A 22455-nucleotide genomic window follows, 5' to 3' on the forward strand; every position below is an offset into this window, starting at 1 on the left:
TCTTGATTCCAAATGGAATTTGCCCTATTGGACTATAAAGCTGCTTCAGGGATGCCTGGGTGGCTCAGCGGTTGAGCGTCTGCCTTTGGTTCAGGGCATGATCCTGGAGTCCCGGATCAAGTCCTGGATCACATCCCTCATCGGGTTCCCCGCAAGGAGCCTGCTTCTCCCTCTGCCTATGTCTCTGCTTCTCTCTCTGTCTCTCATGAATAAATAAATAAAATCTTTTTTTAAAAAAAGAAATTTTTTTTTAAAACTACTTCAGACCATTGACTCCATTTCCTTTTCTATTTTTTTCCCCCTTTGAACAGGAATGTCTATGACTAGTATCCTATGTCTGTCTCACCAACGTATTTTTGGAACAGACAACTTGATTCTTGAGTTTCATAGACCCACAAATGGAAGTATTTGTGCCTATGGATGGATTCTACCTAGAGACTTACCCAAATGTGATTTAGATTTGGAATTGAATGATATGATTTGGAACTTTTTATCTGATAATATTAGATGAGATTTTTTACTTTGAATTGATGTTGTAATGAGTTGATGGTGTTGGAGACCAACAGAATCTTATTGACATATATTGAACACTCCACCCAACAAAAGCAGAATACACATTTATTTCAAGTGCCTATGAAATATGCACCCAAATCAACTATATCCTGGACTGTTTTTTTTTTTTAGTCAATAAATTTAAAAGAATTGAAATTATACATAATTTGTTTTCTAAACATATGACTCTAAATAGTATAATCAACAATAGAAATCATAATAGAGGGACAAGAAGAAAATCTCTAAATACATGGAATTAAACAACATGCTTGTAAATAACCCATGGTTAAAAAACCTACAGGTAACAAACAATGCTTTCTTCTAAGATTGGGAATAAGGCAAGATCTGTCTTCATCATACTTATTTAACATAGTATTAGAAATTCTAGACACTGAATGAAATAAGAAAAAAAATAAATGGTGTACAGATTAGAAAGGAAGAAGTAAAAGTTTCTCTTTATTTGTAGATGATATGATTGTTACATAGGAAACTCTTAAGAAATCTATTTTTAAAATCCAAGGAATAATAAGTGAATTCAGCAAGGCCCCAAGAAAAAAGCTCAAAATATTCAATCCTATTTCTACATACTAACAATAGACATGGGGATATGAAATTTTTAAAATATCATTTATCATCACTCAAAAATTAAAAAAAAACTTAGATATACATGTAACAAAAGAGACACAGGGCTTATATGCTGAAAATTACAAAATACTGATGAAATAAATCAAAGAATCAAAGTAAATGTAGAGACATGTTTATGAATCAGAAGACTCAACATGGTAAAGATGTCAGTTCCCCCAAAATTGATCTATAGGTTTAATGCAATTCCTACACAGCCAAAGTTTTGTAGACATAGACAACCTTATTTTAAATTTTTATTGAAAGGCAAATATTCTAGAATATCTAAATATACATGACAAAGAAGAATAAAGAAGAAATAATCATTCTATCTGATAAGTCTATAGTATTAGCCATAGTAATTAATAATGTGTCAATTGGAAAAGGGATAAGCAGATAAATCAATGAAACAGGAAAGAGAATGGAATCTAGACCAAATAGAAATATGCTTAAACAAATATGCTTAACTGATTTTTGATAAAGCTACAAAAGCATTTCAATAAAGCAAAGATAGTCCTTCAACAAATGATGTTGGAGCAAATAAATGTCTATAGGCAAAAAAAAAAAAAAAAAAAAGAACCTCAACCTAAACCCTACATACTATACGAAACCTAAACCCTACATACTATACGAAAACTAAACCACTAATGAAATACAGACTTAAATGTATCACATAAAACTATAGAATTTTTAGGAAAAAAAAAATTAGGAGGAATCTTCAAGACCTATAGAACTCAGCAAAGAGTTCTCAGACACCAAAAACATGTTCTGTGTAAAGAAAATGATACATTAGATCTCATCAAAAGTAAACACTTTTGCCATTGCAAAAGCCCTTGTAAAAAGATGAAAAAGTAGTTATGTTACAGACTGGGAGAAAATATTTGCAAACCAAATATCCAATAAGGACTACTATAAAAATATATGAAAAAAAAAAAAAACCCCTCAAAACTCCACACTTAAAATTCAGTTGAAACATGGGCAAAAGACATGAACACGTTTCACCAAAGATATACAGAAAAGAGATTCATTGTTATAAGCCAACAGGGCAACAAAGATTAAAACCACAATAAGGTATCACTATCCACCTATTAGAATGATTTTTTTTTTTTTTTAATGATGACAATACCAACTGCTAGTAAGAAATCCGAGAAATTGGATCACTCATACTTTGCTGGGGAGATTGCAAAATGGTACAGGATACTGAAAAACACTTCATCAATTTCTTATAAGGCTAATTAATTAGCTTATGACCCAGCAATTGCATTCCTATGCCTTTAAAAAGGAGAAATAAAAACTTAAATTCACATAAAAACTTGTATATAAATATTCATAGCTTTATTTATAATAGCCAAAAACTAAAAACATCCCTAATGTCCTTCAAGAGATGAACAATTAAACAAGCTAAAAAATCAGGTCCTTTGAATTTGACCGTAACAAATTTCAGAGTTCCTTGAAATTATGTGATGGAATTGGATGAGGTAGAAAGAACATTTTAGTGAAAATACAAATTAGTATATAAAACTAATCATTTGTTCATTTGTTGAAAATGTTAACTTACTACAGAATGGACTTGTGCCACTAGTATCCAAAAACACAGTGGTCTTGAGAAATTGTTTTTCTTTTCTTTCTTTTAAAGCATCTTTCCATAGCTCAGCTTGATAACCTAAGATTTGAGAAAGAAAACATTAGAAACTAGATTTCCATCAAATAGCACACAAAGCTTTCAAATAAAACAAACAAAGCTTTCAAATAAACAATGTATTACAATAATAATAATTTATGATTTCTGTAACTCAAAAACCATCTGTCAAATAATTTTATATTCCATTCATTTTAATTACATAATAAATCAAATTCAAGATTCATAAACAAATCCACTCCCTAGAAATCTTATCAGAGCTGAGCATACTCCATATGGCTACAATCCATTTGTAGCAATTTTTACTATTATATCATAAACTCAAAATTGTACTTTTTTTTAAAGATTTATTTATTTATTCATGAGAGATACACAGAGGCAGAGACACAGGCAGAAGGTGAAGCAGGCTCCCTGCGGGGAGCCCAATGTGGTATTCCATCCTGGAACTCAGGGATCACGCCCTGAGCCAAAGGCCGATGCGCAACCGCTCAACCGGAGCCATCCAGACATCCCCAGAATTGTACTTGCATCTCCTTTTAGTAAATTCAGTAGAATAAAATGATTAGATAAAACAAATACAAAATTTAGTTCCATGAGCATAGCTCCCAATTCTCCTACATATACACATGCATACAGATAGCGTATGTATGTGCATACATTATAAATGTGTCATAAAGATAGCATCTATATACATTACATATTATATATGTAATATATATATTCCAGATACATACATTATCAGCATATTTTTTTAATTTTTTATTTATTCATGATAATCACAGAGAGAGAGACAGAGGCAGAGACACAGGCAGAGGGAGAAGCAGGCTCCATGCACCAGGAGCCCGATGTGGGATTCGATCCCGGGTCTCCAGGATCGCGCCCTGGGCCAAAGGCAGGCGCCAAACCGCTGCGCCACCCAGGGATCCCATCAGCATATTTGAAATATTAACACATACACATATATTTAAAATGTTTCCTACTTTATGTATTTGTCTGTTCTTACATTACTACCTCCAAATTTGAAATTTGAATGTAGTAGGAAGAACACTAATCCTTCTATTCACACTGGGTCACAATTTTCTCAATTATACAGAAAAGCAATGAGCCCAGAAAAGCAATTCCCAACATAAGATCTGAAGAAAAAGAATCCCACAAGACATCTTCTGGACAGAAGGGGTCTATGAGAAATTAAGTCTGGCAAAATCTGCATTTTGCCCTCCTCTCCTAGCAATTCTCTCTGCATGTTAGTATAAACCTCCTGCTGAAGAAAACTGCAGAAAGCTGTTTAATTCAACCATTGCAATTGCTTCCCATTTCATTGAGCCCCTTTGGCTTTGGAAACATTTCTAGCAGATCCTGATCGTGGCACTCATAAGATGTTAGTGCTGGGATGACATGCTTGGGATCTGGTAATCTCTTTAGAAAATCCAAAGCAAAAAAACAGCCTCTAAGATTCTTTCCAGCTCTACTGTTCTATTTTTATGTGGATTCTTTTTTTTTCTCTCTCTCTCTCTCTATAATTTCTCACAGGCAGGCTGTAGTTATCGAAAGTTGAAATACTTAGCTGCTTTTGCCAAGCTTTATGAGTTTGGAAGGTGTGAACCATGTATGATTCATGTCTACTTGCTAATAGCAAATGAAAAGCTGACTATGGTTTACACCTCTCCACTTGCTCCTAAGACTTTCCATAAAAATTAAAATCTTCAGTGCCACTAAGAATGTACAAGTCTTAAAAAAAAATGCATAGTCTCTTTCTTTGGTGGAAAAGTAGAAATATAGATGGATGATAGATAGTGAGACCTCTTTACAAAACAAGAACAAGGATCATCATAAGACCACCAAATTTGCACGCTACATTGAGCATAGTTGGTTAAATTCCATTGAGCAGTTGATTAAACTCTTTTCACTAAAAACCTTAAAAGTACTACATAGGAAATAAATTATTTTCTCTGGTTGTTCCACAGGTAATTTGTCCATAAAATGCTAACATGTTCTCAAGAAAATATGAAAGTTTCCAGCAAAATACTAACAATTATTTATTCATTTTCCATAAAAACTTATAGTAATTATAACAATCTCACTTACCTAGCCTAGGACATGATTTTTTCTTGAACTTCTCACAGTTTACACATAAACCAGCTTTGAAATCTTCATATGAAGAACAAGGAAATGAAATAAAATTGCAGTTTGTTTCCAAAGATGCCATGAACAAGTAAACTGCTCTCTGGTGGTTGCATTTAATAAATTCAATTCCTTAAGTGTTAAAAATCAAGCAAAAGAACTGTAGATGTATTAAACTGTAGATTTATTAAACCAAGTTTAAATAAATTAGAGAAAAATTAAGTTCTATTCAATACTACATACTTGTGGATATTAAAGTGTTGACTATACAATTTTATCTCAAGGAACTAAATGAGTAGTACCATTGAAAATTTAAATTTAATATGCATTTACGTGACATTTATTTTTAAAAATTTCTGAAGTAATAACTACCACAGGAAAAAATGTTTAATTTCAATCATTTGATCACCTCCACACACACAGTGCTACCATACTTAATAACTATGTGTATATCTTTCCCTTCTAACCTCACATCCCCAACATTTCTACTCATTGTCAGGGAGGACTATGAAACCAGGAAACAATAAAACTTTTATTGTGTCCTTTTCTTTCCCAATCTTCTCACATCCTTATAATCTTTGACCAAACTTCTCTAGCTGCTGTGGTCTTTAGTGGTGTGTTACTTAACTAGGTGTCACTGTAGACCTCAAAACACTGCTTCCTAGGACTCTGAAGTGAGCCAAATGCACACCTGGAGCAGCTGCTTGGCTATTTTGTAACAATCAAGTACAAGAGATTATGAATCTGTGCTTGTATAATATTATAGTTATGGTAAAGATTAAATCCTGAGACCAAACTCATGTTACATGCTACTTTGGCCATATGTGCTTCTTCATTGACTTAGACCTTCTCCTAATGTTTAAAATGCTGAAATAAAGGTGCACACACACACACACAAAAATAATAATAATAAAATAAATAAAGGGGCACCTGGGTGGCTCAGTCTCTTAAGTGTCTGCCTTCACCTCAGGTCATGATCCCAGGGTCCTGGGATTGAGCCAGAGTTGGGCTCCCTTCTCAGCAGAGAGTCTGCTTCTTCCTTGCCCCCCCCCCCCCATTGCTCCTGAGAGTACCTGTGTGTGCCTTTGCTCTTTCTCTCTATCAAATAAATAAATAAATTTTTATTTTTTAAAATTTTTTAAAGATTTTATTTATTCATGAGAGACAGAGAGAGAGAGGCAGAGACAGAGACAGAGGGAGAAGCAAGGTCCTCGCAGGGAGCCCGACGTGGGACTCCATCCTGGAACTCAGGGATCACTCCCTGAGCCAAAGGCAGACAGACACTCAACCACTGAGCCACCCAGGTGTCCCCAAATGAATAAATAAAATCTTATTTAAAAAATGATGAAATGAAGCTATTGAAACTAATGTAATAGGTCTCACCATGACAAAATGGGATATGTACTGGTAAACTTTATGAACTGAGAAAAATCCAATTAAGCCATTTTTTACCAATAACTCCCTGACTCATGAGCAAGGATGATCAAAATCTTGCCCACAAGTTAAGAAGGAAAAAAGTAAATTGTTTTCCTTTCATCATTTGAAATTCATAATTCATTCAAAAATACTATTGGTATACCTGAAAAAATGGATTTAGGACAGCCAGGTTGCTTTTTTCCTCCATTTGGATAAAAATCTATATGTCCCAAGGGTTCTTTAAACCCTAAACCTAAGAAGAAAAACACTCAAGAATCACAAACTGAATATAATCGAGTCAACAGCACTTTTACAAAATAAAATATCCTATAAATTCCATTGAAAGTGACTCTTAAAATTTGAATTGAAAATAAAATAAATGCTATTTTTACAAAGATACATTTTTCTGGTATTGTCTCAAATTAATTCCTCATGAAAATTATATGTCATCAATTTAACATATTTACCAATCATCAATTTACTATGGGTCCATCACAGTCCTTTGTGCTACAAATATATAAATAAAAAAGAAAAACAGAGCAAAACTCCTTTTGATAGTGGAAACTATATCTTACTGGGAAGAAGACATAATACACAAGTGAAAATATAGTATGTCAGATAATAATAAGTACCACAGCGAAAACACCAAGTAAGAGGACAGTAAGTGCCTAGTGGGGGTGGTAGGTTGCACTTTTAAGTAGTTTGGTTAGACAATTTTCCATTGAGGAGGTAGTCACACAATGATGTGAAGGATGTGAGTGAAACAGTGAGCCAAGCAGAAAATTATGTGAGCATACCTAAAGGATTCAAAGAAATCCAGTTACCTGGAGTATAACATGCAAGAGGAAGCGCTGGGGGAAATGAAGCCAAGTCATTTGTGACCTTTTAGGCCAGTGTGATGATTTGCTCACACTCTGGATACAGCCAAAGACTTAGTACTAGATTCACTAACTGGAAATACCTAAATATGCTGCATCAGCTGGAACAAATTCGGCCAGAGTAACATCAATGTGTAGCTATGATTTAAGGGCTTCTGTGTATCTGTGGTCCTCAGAACCCCAATGTGGGGGCTATAACTCAGGGAAGTCATGGGGATGAAAGAGGTTAGGTAGCAAGCTCAGAATACTCAGGAATGTGATTAGATATGAAATTTTGCTGCCAAGTAAAGTTGCAATGCTTTGGCTTAGGGCACAAGACATTTTCTACAACAGAATAAACTCTTGAAAGAGACCAGCAATAGATTTACATAACAAAGATAAAGACTAAAGACAGGTCTGACAGTAAGGATTAATATGCAGCCACAGGATTCAGTGTTAGTATGGAACAGGACAAGATAACTGCTAGTGAGGTGTTGGCAGAGCATGAGAACACTGGGCCTGTGAATAATGGGGGAGGGGATTCAGCGTGTAAGGAAAGGCAAAGAACAATTCAAATGACTTCAGTAGAACTCCTTAGAATCCAGGGAAGCACAAGACTGATTTGATTGTGACAGTGGTGAGGATAGGCTAGCCAATCTCTCTTTACATACCATCACCTGCTTGCATTCTCCTAAATATGACCAATATATATATATATATATTTTTAATTTTGGAAATCTTTACAGTTTCCTTATGTCTGAACTCAACATGGAGTTCCAAGACTAGGGGTTCCAGGTTGGAAACATCATTTTCTCCAATTTGCCACTAAGGTAGAATCAAGCCAAGAAGGCTCCTCAAGAATCGGGGAGAAGCAAAAGACATATTTATATTAACTTACAAGCAGCCCTTGATTCAGGCATGTCTTTTCCCCTTTACCAGATGGAAGGGGCCGGGCAGTTTGGTCTGTTTAGGTCATTCATTCCCTTGGTTTCAAGGAGGGTAAGGAGAGTAAAAAGCCGTATGGCTTTTAAAATTTAGCCACTTAGCTATCATGTCTATGTCAAGAAATAGCACCTAGAAACTCTTAGTATGCTCTTACCTAATCACCAGCTTCCCTTTTCCATTAAAAATAACATAACAAAATAATTTTTTTTGCTATTCTTTACCTTCCAAGGATGCCTCCCAAAACATTATAGTTTATTTTTGCCCATTTGGGAACTATATATAAATTGACTCGTTTTTCATGTATACTTTTGCATATGCTTTTATTTTACTTGCTTTTTTATAATAATCTAAATTGGGTGTGATTCATTATCCATTTTTCTATGTTGCAGAATTGGTTTACTAATGTGACTTTTTATGTAGAATTTTTGCATCCATGGTTATAATAATGTCCACAAATTTTCTTTTCTATAATGTTTATCTCAAGTTTTGACATTTTTAGGATGGCTTTTTAAAAAGGTTATAAACAGTTTCCTACATTTTATTATTCTCTGAAACCATTTGTGTGAAAATGGTCTTATTTCTCCCTTAATTGTTTGGCAGAAAAATCTGCCTAGGATTTCCTTTTTGGAAGTCTTTAAATTACAGTTTCTATTTCATTAATAATTATAGAACTATTCAAATTTTCTTTCTTAATCTGTCAGTTTGGTAAATGTTTTTTGCTTCTTCATAAAGTTTTTCTATTTTATATACAATAAGATCACATATTTTCATATTTATTTTATGATATTCATTATATCATAATATGATTAATTTAATACCTGTAGTATCTGTAAAATGATATTTTTTATTTTAATTTTTTAAGATTTTATTTATTTGAGAGAGAGAGAGAGCACAAGTGGGGGAAGGGTGGAGGGAGAGGGAGAAGTAGGCTCCCCACTGAGCAGGGAGCCAGACACTGGGCTCTGGCTCCATCCCAGGAACCTGAGATCATGACCTGAGCCAAAGATAAATGCTTAACTGACTGAGCCACCCAGGTGCCCTTTTTTTTATTATTAATATTCATTATGCTTTCTCTCCTTATTCTATTTTTTTCTCCCTAAGAATATATTAATTTGGAGGGTGATATATAAAGTTTAAGCATTCTATATTCCTTCATTTCATGGAAAGAAGGTAAAAATGCAATGTTTTACAAGCCCAATGTAAAGGGTTTCAGAAATACTTCCCTTATTCAATGTATCAGGAAACTTGCCATAAGAAAAGTGACTCCAAATTACCAGTTTATTTTTCTGGAATTTTTCTAGCTTCTGTAGGTTGGACTGTAATTTTTCCCTGTTAGCTCAGCAAGAATGTTAGTCCAAATCATCCAATTCACAATTTTGAAAGGCCATATAGCTTTTTTTAAATATACAATCAACTATGGTAAAAAAAAAAAAAAAAAAAAACCTACGCCCTCATGGATTACTATTTAAGGAAAAGACAGTCTGCCAAATATATGCTAACCCCAAGTATCTCATTCAGAAATTCCTTGAGAGAAGGGACATGCAGCATCAATATTCTGTGTCTCTCATTTGTGATGGTCATAAAAAGATCATTCAAAGGTGCCAACAAAAAAAAAAAAAAAAAAGGTGCCAACAATGTGCCCTATAGTGGTAAGTTAGATCTGATAGTCTAGGTTGTCAAAAGATGTTGAGAGTGAAAAAACAATAAAAACAGTTATTAGGAAAAGCCAAAAATGCAAACAAGAACAATAAAAAGTATGAAGAGCTAATTCAAAGGCCATAGGCAGAACTGAAGTTGAGAGAGGTTTCAGAAGGAAGAGCTCAGACAAAGAATCACAGGGCAACTGGGCAGTAGGTGTACTGTGTGTGGGAATGCTAACCTGATAGAAAGGGATAAAGCAACAAAGTCTTGAGAGGCTGATTTATCACATTAGAACTATGAACCTTTAGGCACTAACTACCTGTGATACATAGGTGAAGTTTGATTCCAAAGAAGGAGCAGAACGATACCCGTATAGGCTCAGCCCCCGGCTCACAGACATAAAGGTTGAAAAATTGTCCTCTGTGGGATTTATGGCATTTATAGCTCTCACAAAGGCATTGGTAGGGATCACCACATGGTAAACTCAGAGGACTATGGGAGCAAATAAATTACTTGGACTAAAGAGAAAAGAAATGAGGAAATAGGGAAATCAGAACAGTCTTGGCATCGGGATCCCTGGGTGGCACAGCGGTTTAGCGCCTGCCTTTGGCCCAGGGTGCGATCCTGGAGACCTGGGATTGAATCGCATGTCGGGCTCCCTGCATGGAGCCTGCTTCTCCCTCTGCCTATGTCTCTGCCTCTCTCTCTCTCTCTCTGTGTGACTATAATAAATAAATAAAAATTAAAAAAAAAAAAAACTTTAGAACAGTCTTGGCATCACTTCCTCCTTTCTCCATGGTAGTGCCATATCCTCTCTGTGCCCGCAACCACAACACATGTAAATTATCAGCTGATCAGAGCAACAAACACATGAAGCACAGACTCTGGAATCATACAATTTTGAATTCTGGCTCTGCCACTTCCTGACCTTGTGACCATTGTCCCTAGCTTCCCCATCAGATTACTTATCTCATGGGGACTTGGGAGAATTTCATAATTAATTCACATAAAGCATCTAAAACACTGCCCAAGGTATAGGAAGTGCTCAACAAATATTAATATCATCAATTTCAAATGAGGAAGGGGCTCAGAGACATCTAAATTCTTCCTTGAAAGTATCTGTCCTGGGGCACTTGGGTGGCTTAGTGGGTTAAGCATCTGCCTTCTGTTTAGGTCATGATTCCAGGGTCCTAGGATTGAGCCCCAGTCAAGCCTTAAGTTGGGGAGCCTGCTTCTCCCTCTCTCTCTGCCCTTCTCCCTCTTCCCCTGCTCGTGCTTGCTTTCACTCTACTCAGACTCTCTCTCAACTAAATAAATAAAATCATCAAAAAAAAAAAAAAAAAAAAAAAAAAACAAGAGTCTGTCCAAAGCACTCTGGCCCAAGCTATCAATAACCTGTTAGATATTTTTAGGAAGATAATTAAAAACAATACAGAAACTATTTCCCTACTTTTAAGGGAAAGTATTCTCTATCTGTATCTGAAATGCTGTGTTCTGTTCTAGTTGGTACACATCACAAGGAGAACGTGAGTGGAGAGAATGGTAAAGCTAAATACAGTAGAAACATTAAGCATGGGAGAAACTGTGATCAAATCAAAATTGACAATAGTATGAACAAGATGAAGTATTTTTTTATCAAGTTTCAATTGTTTAGGATGATATGACAGCCCTTGAAACCTGAAGGAGGTAAGCTGCAGCCAAAAGTGCCATTTGACTCCAGAGGATATCACAAACTAAGAAATAGCCCTTGTGGGAAATATAATCATTTTATCATTACAGACTCATCATCACTTTACCCACTACTCTTTCTCCTTTTATGTTCTCTTATTCCCCAATGTCTTACATCTTTTCCTTTCCAAATAATTAAACAATAAATCCTACATTGTTACCATGGGTATCAGAATGGATGACATCAACAAATTTAGCATCAGTGTAATCTAATCTAACATTAAATGGTCTTCCAGAGAATTTTGGCCCAGCAGGATCAAGACCTGAAATTCAAGAAAGAAACTGTCAGTCGATTAGTCAATTCCTACAACAATGGTTATTAGATCAGATATTTGCATTATTATATTATAAGCACATCAATATACTTTTAGCTTAAACTTGTGCAAAAAATTAATATTAAGAGAAATTAAACTGAATGAGTAGCAAATACCTTCATTAACTGAACAATACTTTTTACCAATGTTTAGAGTTTATCAACAATCTAGTGTTAAGCTACACCTAGAGATGCCTCAACAAAATACTGTAGGGTTAATTGAACGCCAATAAAAAATAAATTTATAAATTAAATAAATAAATAAATAAATAAATAAATAAAATACTGTAGGGTTTTGTTTTATTTTGTTTTTTGTTTTAGTATTTTTATTTAAGAAGTACTTAGGGGTAAACCTGTAGTTGTTTTTTAGTTAATAACAAATATCTACTACAGACCTGAGAAGAGGTAAAATGAATAATATCCTGATCCTGTCTTGATCCTCATGCTTTACTGGTTCATCCTAGATCTATCTATAGTTCTAAAATGATTTTTATTTTTTTTTCTAAAATGATTTTTAAGTGCCAAATACAATTTGGGCTGTGGCATGAAACAAATTAGTATTTTATCCTTCATTTTTCACAAAAGTTCCCCACATACACACAAGAAAAGGAAAATCCATTAAGAGTTCCATGAAATATAGATATTATTGCTGGTGCATTTGAAAATTTAAATAGAAATCCTTGGCTCATGACCTACTGGCATGTGTCAAAAAATGAGGGTGGGGAGGAGGTAAAGTTTAACAACTTGAGAATATCTATTCAATGGAAGATAAAATCATCTCAAAAATGTTTTACCTGTTATTCTTCCAAGTTGACCTTGAAATATCTTTCCAACAAATCCACTAATGTGAGCCCCTAAGCTCATACCTATGAAATGAAAATTATCAAGAGATGCTCCATACTTCTGCAAGTGAAAATACAATGTTATGATTTTCATTTTAGAAATCACAAATGCATCAATATTCTAGAATTCATTTTTTTTCTCATTTAATGTATTTCTGGGAGACAGAAAATGGGATTTTATAATTTAAAAAAACTATATCTTTGTTCAACATTTTCCATAAGTTATCCGATTTTTCTCTATACATTTTTAGTAATGCCATTACATTTTTAAAAACCTTTGTTATCTTTTATCCAAAATAGTATATGCAAAATAATACATTTAGTTAAAGAATTTCATAATAACAGTAAAAGCACCATTAGGTATTACCTTGAATAAGTGCTTTGTAAATCTCATATTTAATATTCATATTAGTCCAATGAGGTATTTATTTTTATCCTATTGCCTAAAACAAGTCCTGGCATCTATTAAATGTTGAATAACATCGTTTGATAATGAGTTACCTGAAACCATATTTACTTATTACTGTCAGGGACAAAGATGAACTTCAAGTCCAGGCCTGTTTAACTCCAAAATATATAATCTACCTACTTGTTTTCTGGTCAGATTATGTCAAAATCACCAAGAAGACTGAAACAGTGTGAATCACCATCATTTCAGAGATGACAAAATGAAACTTATGAATTTTAAGTATGATCATGGCTTCCCAGATCACAAGCTGGAGAATCATGAAATCTATTCCTCCAAGCATAAGTTTTAAACACCTCTTAGAGGCCTGTAGAAAGATGTGGGATATTTGCTGTCAATGAGTAACTAAACTCAGGCTTTCCAAACACAGGGTATTAATTTTCTTCAAATTTCTCAGAGCAATGCCCAGAAACTTGAGGGAGAATCACTCTCAACTTTAGTGTTATTGAGCTTTTCTTCCTTTTTCCTACATATAAAGCCTTTTCCTAAATTTCTATCTTTAACATTCATATTTCCCACACTTTGAAATACATGTTTATTAGAGAAAAGGCCACTGCTGTAAGCAACAATCAATTATACAATGTACAGACTATAAGACCGAGTGAATCAATTAACCACTGTCTCTCTAGAGAGCTAGTTTGGTTTCGTCCAAATTTGAGGAGGTAAAAATTATACTGATCTTGATTTCATTCAATGATTATCATATACCAGACACTGAAAGAATTAATTTCATTTAATACTTCTATAAAATATTCTTATAAAGTTTGGTTATCTCAAATGTATAGAGATAAATAAATGAGGCAGAGAAATTAAGCAATTATTCAAAGTCATACAGAGTATAAGGGATAGATTTGGTCTATTTCCAGTCTGACTCCTGACAATTATATGTAACTGCTTCTTGGATCTATTAAGCTTGCTTAATTTCAAGAGCACTTTGGAAATTCAGCACAACACAATTCAAAGCAGATTTCAAGCCCAAGAATGTTCCAAATCAGAAATCACCCTTCTTTCTCTCAAGTGCTCATCACAACTACGTTTCTCTCTAGAACAGACACTGATATCCATATGGGTTGGTGTAGTAAGTATAGATCATTCAAACTGCAGATGACTTAAAACTGGCCCAAATTTATGGCTCATCCCAACAGTGGACCTAAATGCTAGACAAATCTGAATGGTACAAAGACCTGTCTTCAAGGCTGGCAGAAGTATGCTACTTTTCAAGATCTTTTTCCCTCACTTTTACCAATTCACATTTGATTAATTATAAATATATTAGCCATATCTTAGAAAAGATACCTAAAGAACCTAACGATTATATAGTTTATCCCCTTGGTCCACTACCTTAATATCAAGTCAGTATAGGTAGAGTTAAAAAAAATAAAAATCTTAAAAGATTTTAAGGCAAAACATAATAACCAAATCTTTAAGATCATTTTTTAAAAATAAGACAGTTCATATCTAGGTATGGAATTTATCCATTCACACAAGGAAAAGATGGCTGTAAATGAAAGCATATCAAAGCAATAATCCTTAATATGTATAGGAAAAAAGTATTTATCTTAATACCACTTTGTGGTATTACATAAAAGATTGTATATATAATGCATAAATTTCTTACCAAAAGATTCCGAATGTACTCACTCAGACTTCTAGCAACTCTTCTGGTGTTTTTAACTGCTCTGCTGTAAAGAAAAGTTGTAGCACCCCGGTTCCAGTCTACTACAATTATATTCATATCCTCTCGATTCAACAAAATCCTTAGGAAGTTCGGAAGCCATGAGGGAGTGGAACCTGTTGGTCTATATCCATGAATAAGCCAGACCGTTTTCTTGTTTGTACTGAAATTAACATTAAGTGAACCATTCTGCTCAAACAGTGGCTCAGCACAGTTGAGGTTGTTCCTTGTATATAGCATCAAAGCAATCTCCATTTGGGGAATAAACAAATCTTTGAGGGAATCCATTAGACTTAGCTGAGAGAAGTGAAGGCATTGTCTTTTACTCTCTGAAATGAGAAGAAAAAAAAAAAAAGTCAGTCAAGATGATTCCTGCAATAGTATTTGATACAATTCTTATTGCTATTAAAAATAACAGATTTGAATTTAGAGGGAAGATTTTATTTCATTAGTGTTTCAACATAATACTCTGGAGCAACTACAATGTTTAATGCATTGATTATGTTAAAAAAAAAAGACCCTTTGAAGAAGCATCCAAAAATTTTAAATAAAATATAGAAAGAAAAAATAATAATAAAATAAAATATAGAAAGAAATATAATGTTTTAAAATTAAGAATTACTTTTTATCTCTACAAAAGAGAAATGGTGTGACTAAAATCATTAATTTTGTTAGTAAAGGGGCGCCTGGGTGTCTCAGTTGATTAAGTGTCTGCCTTTGACTCAGGTCATGATCTCTCGGGGTCCTGAGATCTGGCCCCACATCAGGCTCCCTTCTCCGTGGGGAGTCTGCTTCTCCTTCTCCCTCTGTTTCTTCTCCGCCCACCCTCCCTGCCCCCACCATTTGTACTCTCTCTCTCTCTCTCAAATATATATGCACAACAATAAAAGTTAATAATGAGCTTTAACAGAAATTCTGCAGAATATATATATATGGATAATAATCATTCAAGAAAATATATCTAGTGATCAAATAAATACAAATCAAAACAATAAGGTATCACTTTTTCTCATCAAATTAAACAAAAAGTAAAAATCATCTTAATACTTCTAAAGGTATATGTAACGAATATTCATATACATGGATGCTGAGAGCATAAGTTGATACAAATCCTTTTGAAATTAAAATTATATGGTATACATATAATCTTAAAAGTAGGTATTCGTCCTTATTTTCTTTTTAGTATTTATATTAATGAAATAAACAATTTGTATTAAATGTAAAGACATTAATAACAGGGTATGGATAATTGCACAAAAACTTAAAATACCTTAATTATACCATATAGTATACTCATCGATGTGTGCATCCTATGTGTCTGCCTATTTATCTACCTTCCTCTACCTACCTTCCTACCTACCTACTTATCTGTCTATCCATCTGTGTATCCTAGAAGGATGTAGGACAGAATGAAATAACTAGGCCAAATCAATAGCAATAGTCATAGCCAGGCATGAAAAAATGGCTGTTTTTTAATTTTCTTTTTCATAGATTCTCAGGATTATAATTTCTCTCAAAATAAGCTTATAATCCCAATTTTTTTTACAAAAGCATATTTGTACTTGTACTGTTTCTGGTAGTTTAACTTATTAAAAGATTTGGGGAAACAATTTGTCAATTTATATCAAAAATTCACAAAATTTTTAATATACTTCATGCCAATAATTCTACATCTAAGAATTTATCCTAAGAAAATAGTTATTTAAACATGTAAAAATAAACTAAAATATATTATTTTAGTACTGGAGAAATAAAAGCAATTTAAATGCCCAGAAACAATGATGTGATTAGGTAAACCATATATATATATATTTAATAAATATAAATTATATACATATATTTACAACTACAGATATATAATATATATTTGATAAATCCATAATAATGTGCACAAATTACAATCCACCTTCTAGTTTGGAAAGTATATATGTGATATTGTCATAGTTATTCAGAAGATAAAGGAGGAGAGCAGTTAAGGAGAAGCACAATTAATTTCCAGGTTAAGAGGTGAGAGATACTTAGACAAGTGAAAACTTTGAAGCAAACTTCATTTGTCCTAAGTACCAGAGAATGAGGAAGTGGAGAAGAGAAATAAATCAAACCACAGTGCAATATCACTGCTTACTACACTATACAAATTATGTGGGGAATTGTGTACATCCATCTTTCCATCCTCTGAAATGTCTCCATCAGCTGAAACTCTGAGAAGGCCAAATGCAATCAATATATCCAAACTGCTGGTCCACTCCAAGCCAAGGTAGATTTTATCTGGCTCTGAGATGAGTAATGAGGAATAAAAAGTAGGATCCCTGTGATAAAGTAAGGAACAGAAATCACCTGAAATAATCAAGAGAAATATCTATTATCTAGGGATCCCTGGGTGGTGCAGCGGTTTAGCGCCTGCCTTTGGCCCAGGGCGCGATCCTGGAGACCCGGGATCGAATCCCACATCGGGCTCCCGGTGCATGGAGCCTGCTTCTCTCTCTGCCTGTGTCTCTGCCTCTCTCTCTCTCTCTCTCTCTGTGACTATCATAAATAAATAAATAAATATTTAAAAAAATTTAAAAAAATATCTATTATCTATTGCCAGCTGTAGAAGTAATTGCAGAAAATTCAATAGCATTCTCATTACAATACAAGAAAAATCGTGTCTCAAAAACAGGAGGACATTTAGAAAAAAATTATTGAGGCAGAAAACAACTGGATAAAATTAAAAGTGAAATAATGAGATACTACAATTCAAGAAAAGAAAAAATGCAATTGCAGAATAAAAACTCACATTACACATTAAAACATGGAACACTCACCTGACAGCAAGAAATGAAGGAAGAAAAATTTCAATTTTGAAGAGAATATAGATATGGGACAGGAAATGATGAGTCAAGGTAAAAATCATGACTATTCCCCTGGGATGAGAAGGAATTGGAGAGGGAGATGGTTGCAGTTACAATTATTAAGGAAAAAATTGCATACCAGGATGTGCAAACTGAAAAGACTCATCACAATCTAGAGAAAATCAGTTAATCAGACTCACCAAGAAGCTTCTTAGAAACTAGTTTGGGTTTTGATGAAAAAGGAAAATATCCTAAAAACATCAAGGCAGAAAATCCATGTTACAAATATTTTTTTTCCATGTTACAAATAGAGGAATAAAGTCACGATGACTTCAGATTTGTCTTCCAAAACAATACATTAGACAGATAAAAGTGTAATGAATGAAAGCTATGAGTGGAAAACTTTGTAGCCTAATGACTTTATATCCTCCCTAAAGTACACCACTCATAAGTGACATAGTACAGTTCCTGATATCATCACTGTTAAATAAATGCTAGATTTATTGAAGACATGACCCACAGACACTCACAGATAGTATAAAAAGATGGAAAGTGAGCATAGAAGTAGGTTAGACATCAATATAAGTGTATATATCATAAAACTGAGTTAACACAAATGCAATATCAAAAGGCATTCTTATTCAAATGTTTAATAAGAATATTGTACAGCAAACAGTGTATATATACAAAAGATAAGAAAATGAGAAAAAAATAGAAAGTAGAAAACAAGAAACAAAATGATACAATTACACCAGAGAAAAAATATAAAGTTAATGTAACTGTATAAAAATTGCCTATTAAAAAGCAAAGAATCGGGGCAGCCCATGTGGCTCAGCAGTTTAGCACCACCTTCAGTCCAGGGCCTGATCCTGGAGACCCGGGATCAAGTCCCACGTCGGGCTCCCTGCATGGAGCCTGCTTCTCCCTCTCCTGCTCCTCTGTGTGTGTGTGTGTGTGTGTGTGTGTGTGTGTGTGTTTCATTAATAAATAAATAAAGTCTTAAAAAAAATGAACACTGAGTTTTGTTATGTAAGTGATTAATCACTGAAATTACTCCTGAAACTAATATTGCACTGTAGGTTAACTAACTAGAACTCAAATATTCTTTTTTTAATGACACTTAGCTATAAGTTATTTAAAAGAAGTGCACAGGAAATTTTAAATAAATGGGGAGGTACATTCTACACAAAATAAAATAAAAGGAAAGCTGGTTGGTGTTCTAGATTTCAAGGGGGGGCTCCAATTCATCACCCATTCTTGAATCTATGCCATTTGCCTTCTAAGTTTAAGTCATTCTTCTACCATCGTAAATGGATGAATTGCCCCACTTTCTTGATATGGGGACAAACATGCAGCCTGCCATGGAAAATAGGATCCTGGTAGATATAATGCAAGCAGAGGCTTGAGATGGACTTGCATGTTGAGGTGTTGGCCTCTCATATATCTGCCACCACCATAAGAACATCCTTGGTCTGGCCAGCTAGAAGAGGAGAGAGAGGCAAAGAAAAGCCAAGTTCCCAATTGTGTCACCCCAGCAGATTCACAGCGAGTCAAAAGCAAAACCTGCAAATGAACCTAATCAAGAAGAGCAGTGGTGCCTAGCCAATTCCTACCTGACTCCACAAGTGTGAATAATACTGCTTTAAGTCAAATGCTACTGAGGGAATGAGTTTTTCTTTTGTTTCATTTTGTTTAGCTTTATTGTGACATCATATAATCAATTACATTGATAATATTAAAATCAGGTAGAGAAAATAAAAACAGGTCTTCAAATGATAAAAAACATTAATATGTTAAAACTCCTAAAAAACATTGAACTGGGGATCCCTGGGTGGCGAAGTGGTTTGGCACCTGCCTTTGGCCCAGGGTGCGATCCTGGCGACCCAGGATCGAATCCCACATCGGGCTCCCGGTGCATGGAGCCTGCTTCTCCCTCTGCCTGTGTCTCTGCCTCTCTCTCTCTCTCTCTCTCTCTCTCTGTGTGACTATCATAAATAAATAAAAATTAAAAAAAAAAAAAAAACATTGAACTGACTCAATTCTGGTAGATGTTAGAAGTAGAAAAATAAGTTCTAGGCATCAAAAACTTATCAGAATCCCCAATTAGATTGTCAGATTTCTCAGCACAAACTTTGAAGCCAGATGATATATTCATATATTTAAAGTGAAGAAAGAGAAAAATATTCAACCTTAAATTCTATGTCCAGCAAAACTGTCCTTCAAAAATGAGAGCAAAATTAAGATATCCTTAGACAAACAAAAGCTGAGGGAGTTTAACACCATAGACTTGTTCTACATGAAATGCTAACAGGAGCCTCGAGCTGAAATGAAAGGGTGTTAGACAGTAACTTAAAGTCATACGAAAATATAAAGAGCCCTGGAAAAGGCAAATTATGAACAAATATAAAAAACAGTATTTTTGTAATTTTGCTTTGTGACTCTACTTTTTATTTTGTACAGAATTTAAAAGATAAATGCATAAATATAATTATAAATCTATGTTAATATTATGCATTATAAAGATAAAATTTGTGTCATCAATAAGTGAAAATGAGGAAAGCAGAGGTGTAAACGAGTAGCTATTTATGTAAAAGTTGTTATTGAAGTCTATTTTTTAAAGTTGTTAAACTATCAATTTAATATAGATTATCAAAACTAGGATGTTACATGTAATCTCTATGATAACCACAAAGAAAATAACCTACAATTTTACACAAAAGAAAATGAGAAGGGAATCAAAATGTGTCACTACAAAAAAATCAACTAAACACAAAGACAGTAATAAAGGAAATGAAAGATAAAAATAAGGTATAAGACATATAAAAACAAATAACAAAGTGGCAAAAGTAACTACTTCCCTATGTAATAACTTTAAATGTAAATGGATTAAGCCCAATAAAAATAGATTGACAGAGTGGATTAAAAAAACAGCAGCATCCAAATACATGCTATCTATAAGAGACACAGACATTCATAGGTTGAAGTGTTAGGAATGAAAACAGATATTCAATGCAGAAAGTTACCAAAAGAGAGCAGGGATACAACCTAAATGTCCAGTGACTGAACGGATAAAGAAAATGAGGTATATATACATAGTGGAATATTATTTAGTCATAAAAAAGTTAGGCCTGCCATGTGCCACAGATAAACCTAGGAGGCATTATGATAAGTAAAATAAGACAGGCAGAGAAAAACAAATACAAATACTATATAGTATCAGGATCCCGGGGTGGCTCAGCGGCTTGGTGCCTGCCTTCAGCCCAGGGCGTGATACTGGAGTCTTCCTGCATGGAGCCTGCTTCTCTCTCTCTCTGCCTGTGTCTCTGCCTCTCTCTCTCTCTCTCTGTGTGTGTCTCTCATGAATAAATAAATAAAATCTTTTTTAAAAATACTAAATAGTAACACATGTGGAATCTAAAAAAAAAAAAAAAGTCAATTTCATAGAAATAGATAATAGAATGGTGGTTACCAGAGGTTTGGGAGGGATAGGTGGGGAGATACAGATCAAAATGTGCAAAATTTCAGTTATGAGTAAGTTCTGAGACTCTAATATGCAACATTGTGACTATCATTAATAATATGATATTGTATATTGACATGTAATAATTTAATATCAATACTTGAAAGTTGCTGAGAGTAAATCATAAGCATTTTCGTCACATACAAAAAACTGTTAATTATGAGAGGTGATGGATGTATTCATTATCTTGATTTTAGCAATTATTCCACAATTTTATGTGTATCAAATCATCACATTGTACAATTTAAATATACACAATTATATTTGTCTATTATTCCTCAATAAAGTTGTGGGGTAGGGAAAGAATAGATTGGGATGTCTATACTTACAACATAGAAAAATAGACTGTAAGTTAAAAATTCTTACAAGAGATGAAGGACATTGATAGAACTAAAATCATAAAACTCTTAGAAGAAAACAAAAGAAAACTTCATGACTTTGGATCTGGTAATGACTTTTGAACGTTACCAAAAATAGCATGGACAATAAAAGAAATATGGATGAATTGTACTTCGTCAAAATTAAAAACTTCTGTGCATTGAAGGACATTATCAATAGAGTGAAAAGGTAACACAGGGAAAGGTTCCCACAGGAAGTGGGAAAAAAATGTTTGATAAGGGATCTATATCCCTTATCAACCATAATTCAATGAAAACAACAAATAAACAACAAATAAAAAATTGACAAAGGATTTGAGTCGCATACAGGTAAAGATATGCAAATTGCTAATAAGAACATGAAAAGATGCTCAATATCACTAATCATTAGAGAAATGCAAATCAAAACCATAATGAGATACCAGTTCAAATCTATTAGGATTTGAAAGTAAAAAAAAAAAAAAAAGTATGGCTACTATCAAGAAACAGAAAATAACAACTGTTGGCAAGTATGTGATGGAAAAATTGGAACCCTGTCCATTGCTGATAGGGATGAAAAATAGTATGTTGCTAAAAAAATAAAAATAGAATAACCATGTAATCTAGAAATTCAGCTTCTGGGTATATACCCAAAAGACCTGAAAGCAGAGACTCAAACAGATACTTATACACCCATGTTCATAGCAGCATCATTCACTATAACCAAAAGGAGGAAGCAATCCAAGTAGCATCAACAGATGAATTTTATAACAAAATCTGGTATATGCATACAACGGAATATTATTCAGCCTTTAAAAAGGAAATTCTGACACATGCTACAACATGGAAGAACTTTGAAGACATTTTAGTAACTTAAATAAACCAGTCACAGAAATATAAATACTGTGTGATTCCATTGACACAAGGTA

General features: G+C 33.8%; 1 protein-coding gene across 2 annotated transcripts in view; it reads right to left on the reverse strand.

Annotated features, from left to right (window-relative positions):
- The window catches only part of LIPI (lipase I), a 40848-nt gene extending 25712 nt beyond the window's left edge, over positions 1-15136 (reverse strand). For both annotated transcript variants that reach the window (XM_038581117.1, XM_038581116.1), the window contains exons 1-6: positions 14760-15136; positions 12628-12736; positions 11682-11783; positions 6513-6602; positions 4898-5065; positions 2732-2836 (exon numbers count right to left, since the gene is read on the reverse strand). In XM_038581117.1, the coding sequence (XP_038437045.1) occupies positions 2732-2836; positions 4898-5065; positions 6513-6602; positions 11682-11783; positions 12628-12736; positions 14760-15104 (919 nt within the window). In that variant the 5' untranslated portion in view covers positions 15105-15136. The remainder of the gene's footprint in view (positions 1-2731; positions 2837-4897; positions 5066-6512; positions 6603-11681; positions 11784-12627; positions 12737-14759) is intronic.
- Between the last annotated feature and the right edge of the window lie 7319 nt (positions 15137-22455).

Source organism: Canis lupus, chromosome 31, assembly GCF_011100685.1.
Source record: "Canis lupus familiaris isolate Mischka breed German Shepherd chromosome 31, alternate assembly UU_Cfam_GSD_1.0, whole genome shotgun sequence".
In the NCBI taxonomy this organism is placed as follows: domain Eukaryota; kingdom Metazoa; phylum Chordata; class Mammalia; order Carnivora; family Canidae; genus Canis; species Canis lupus.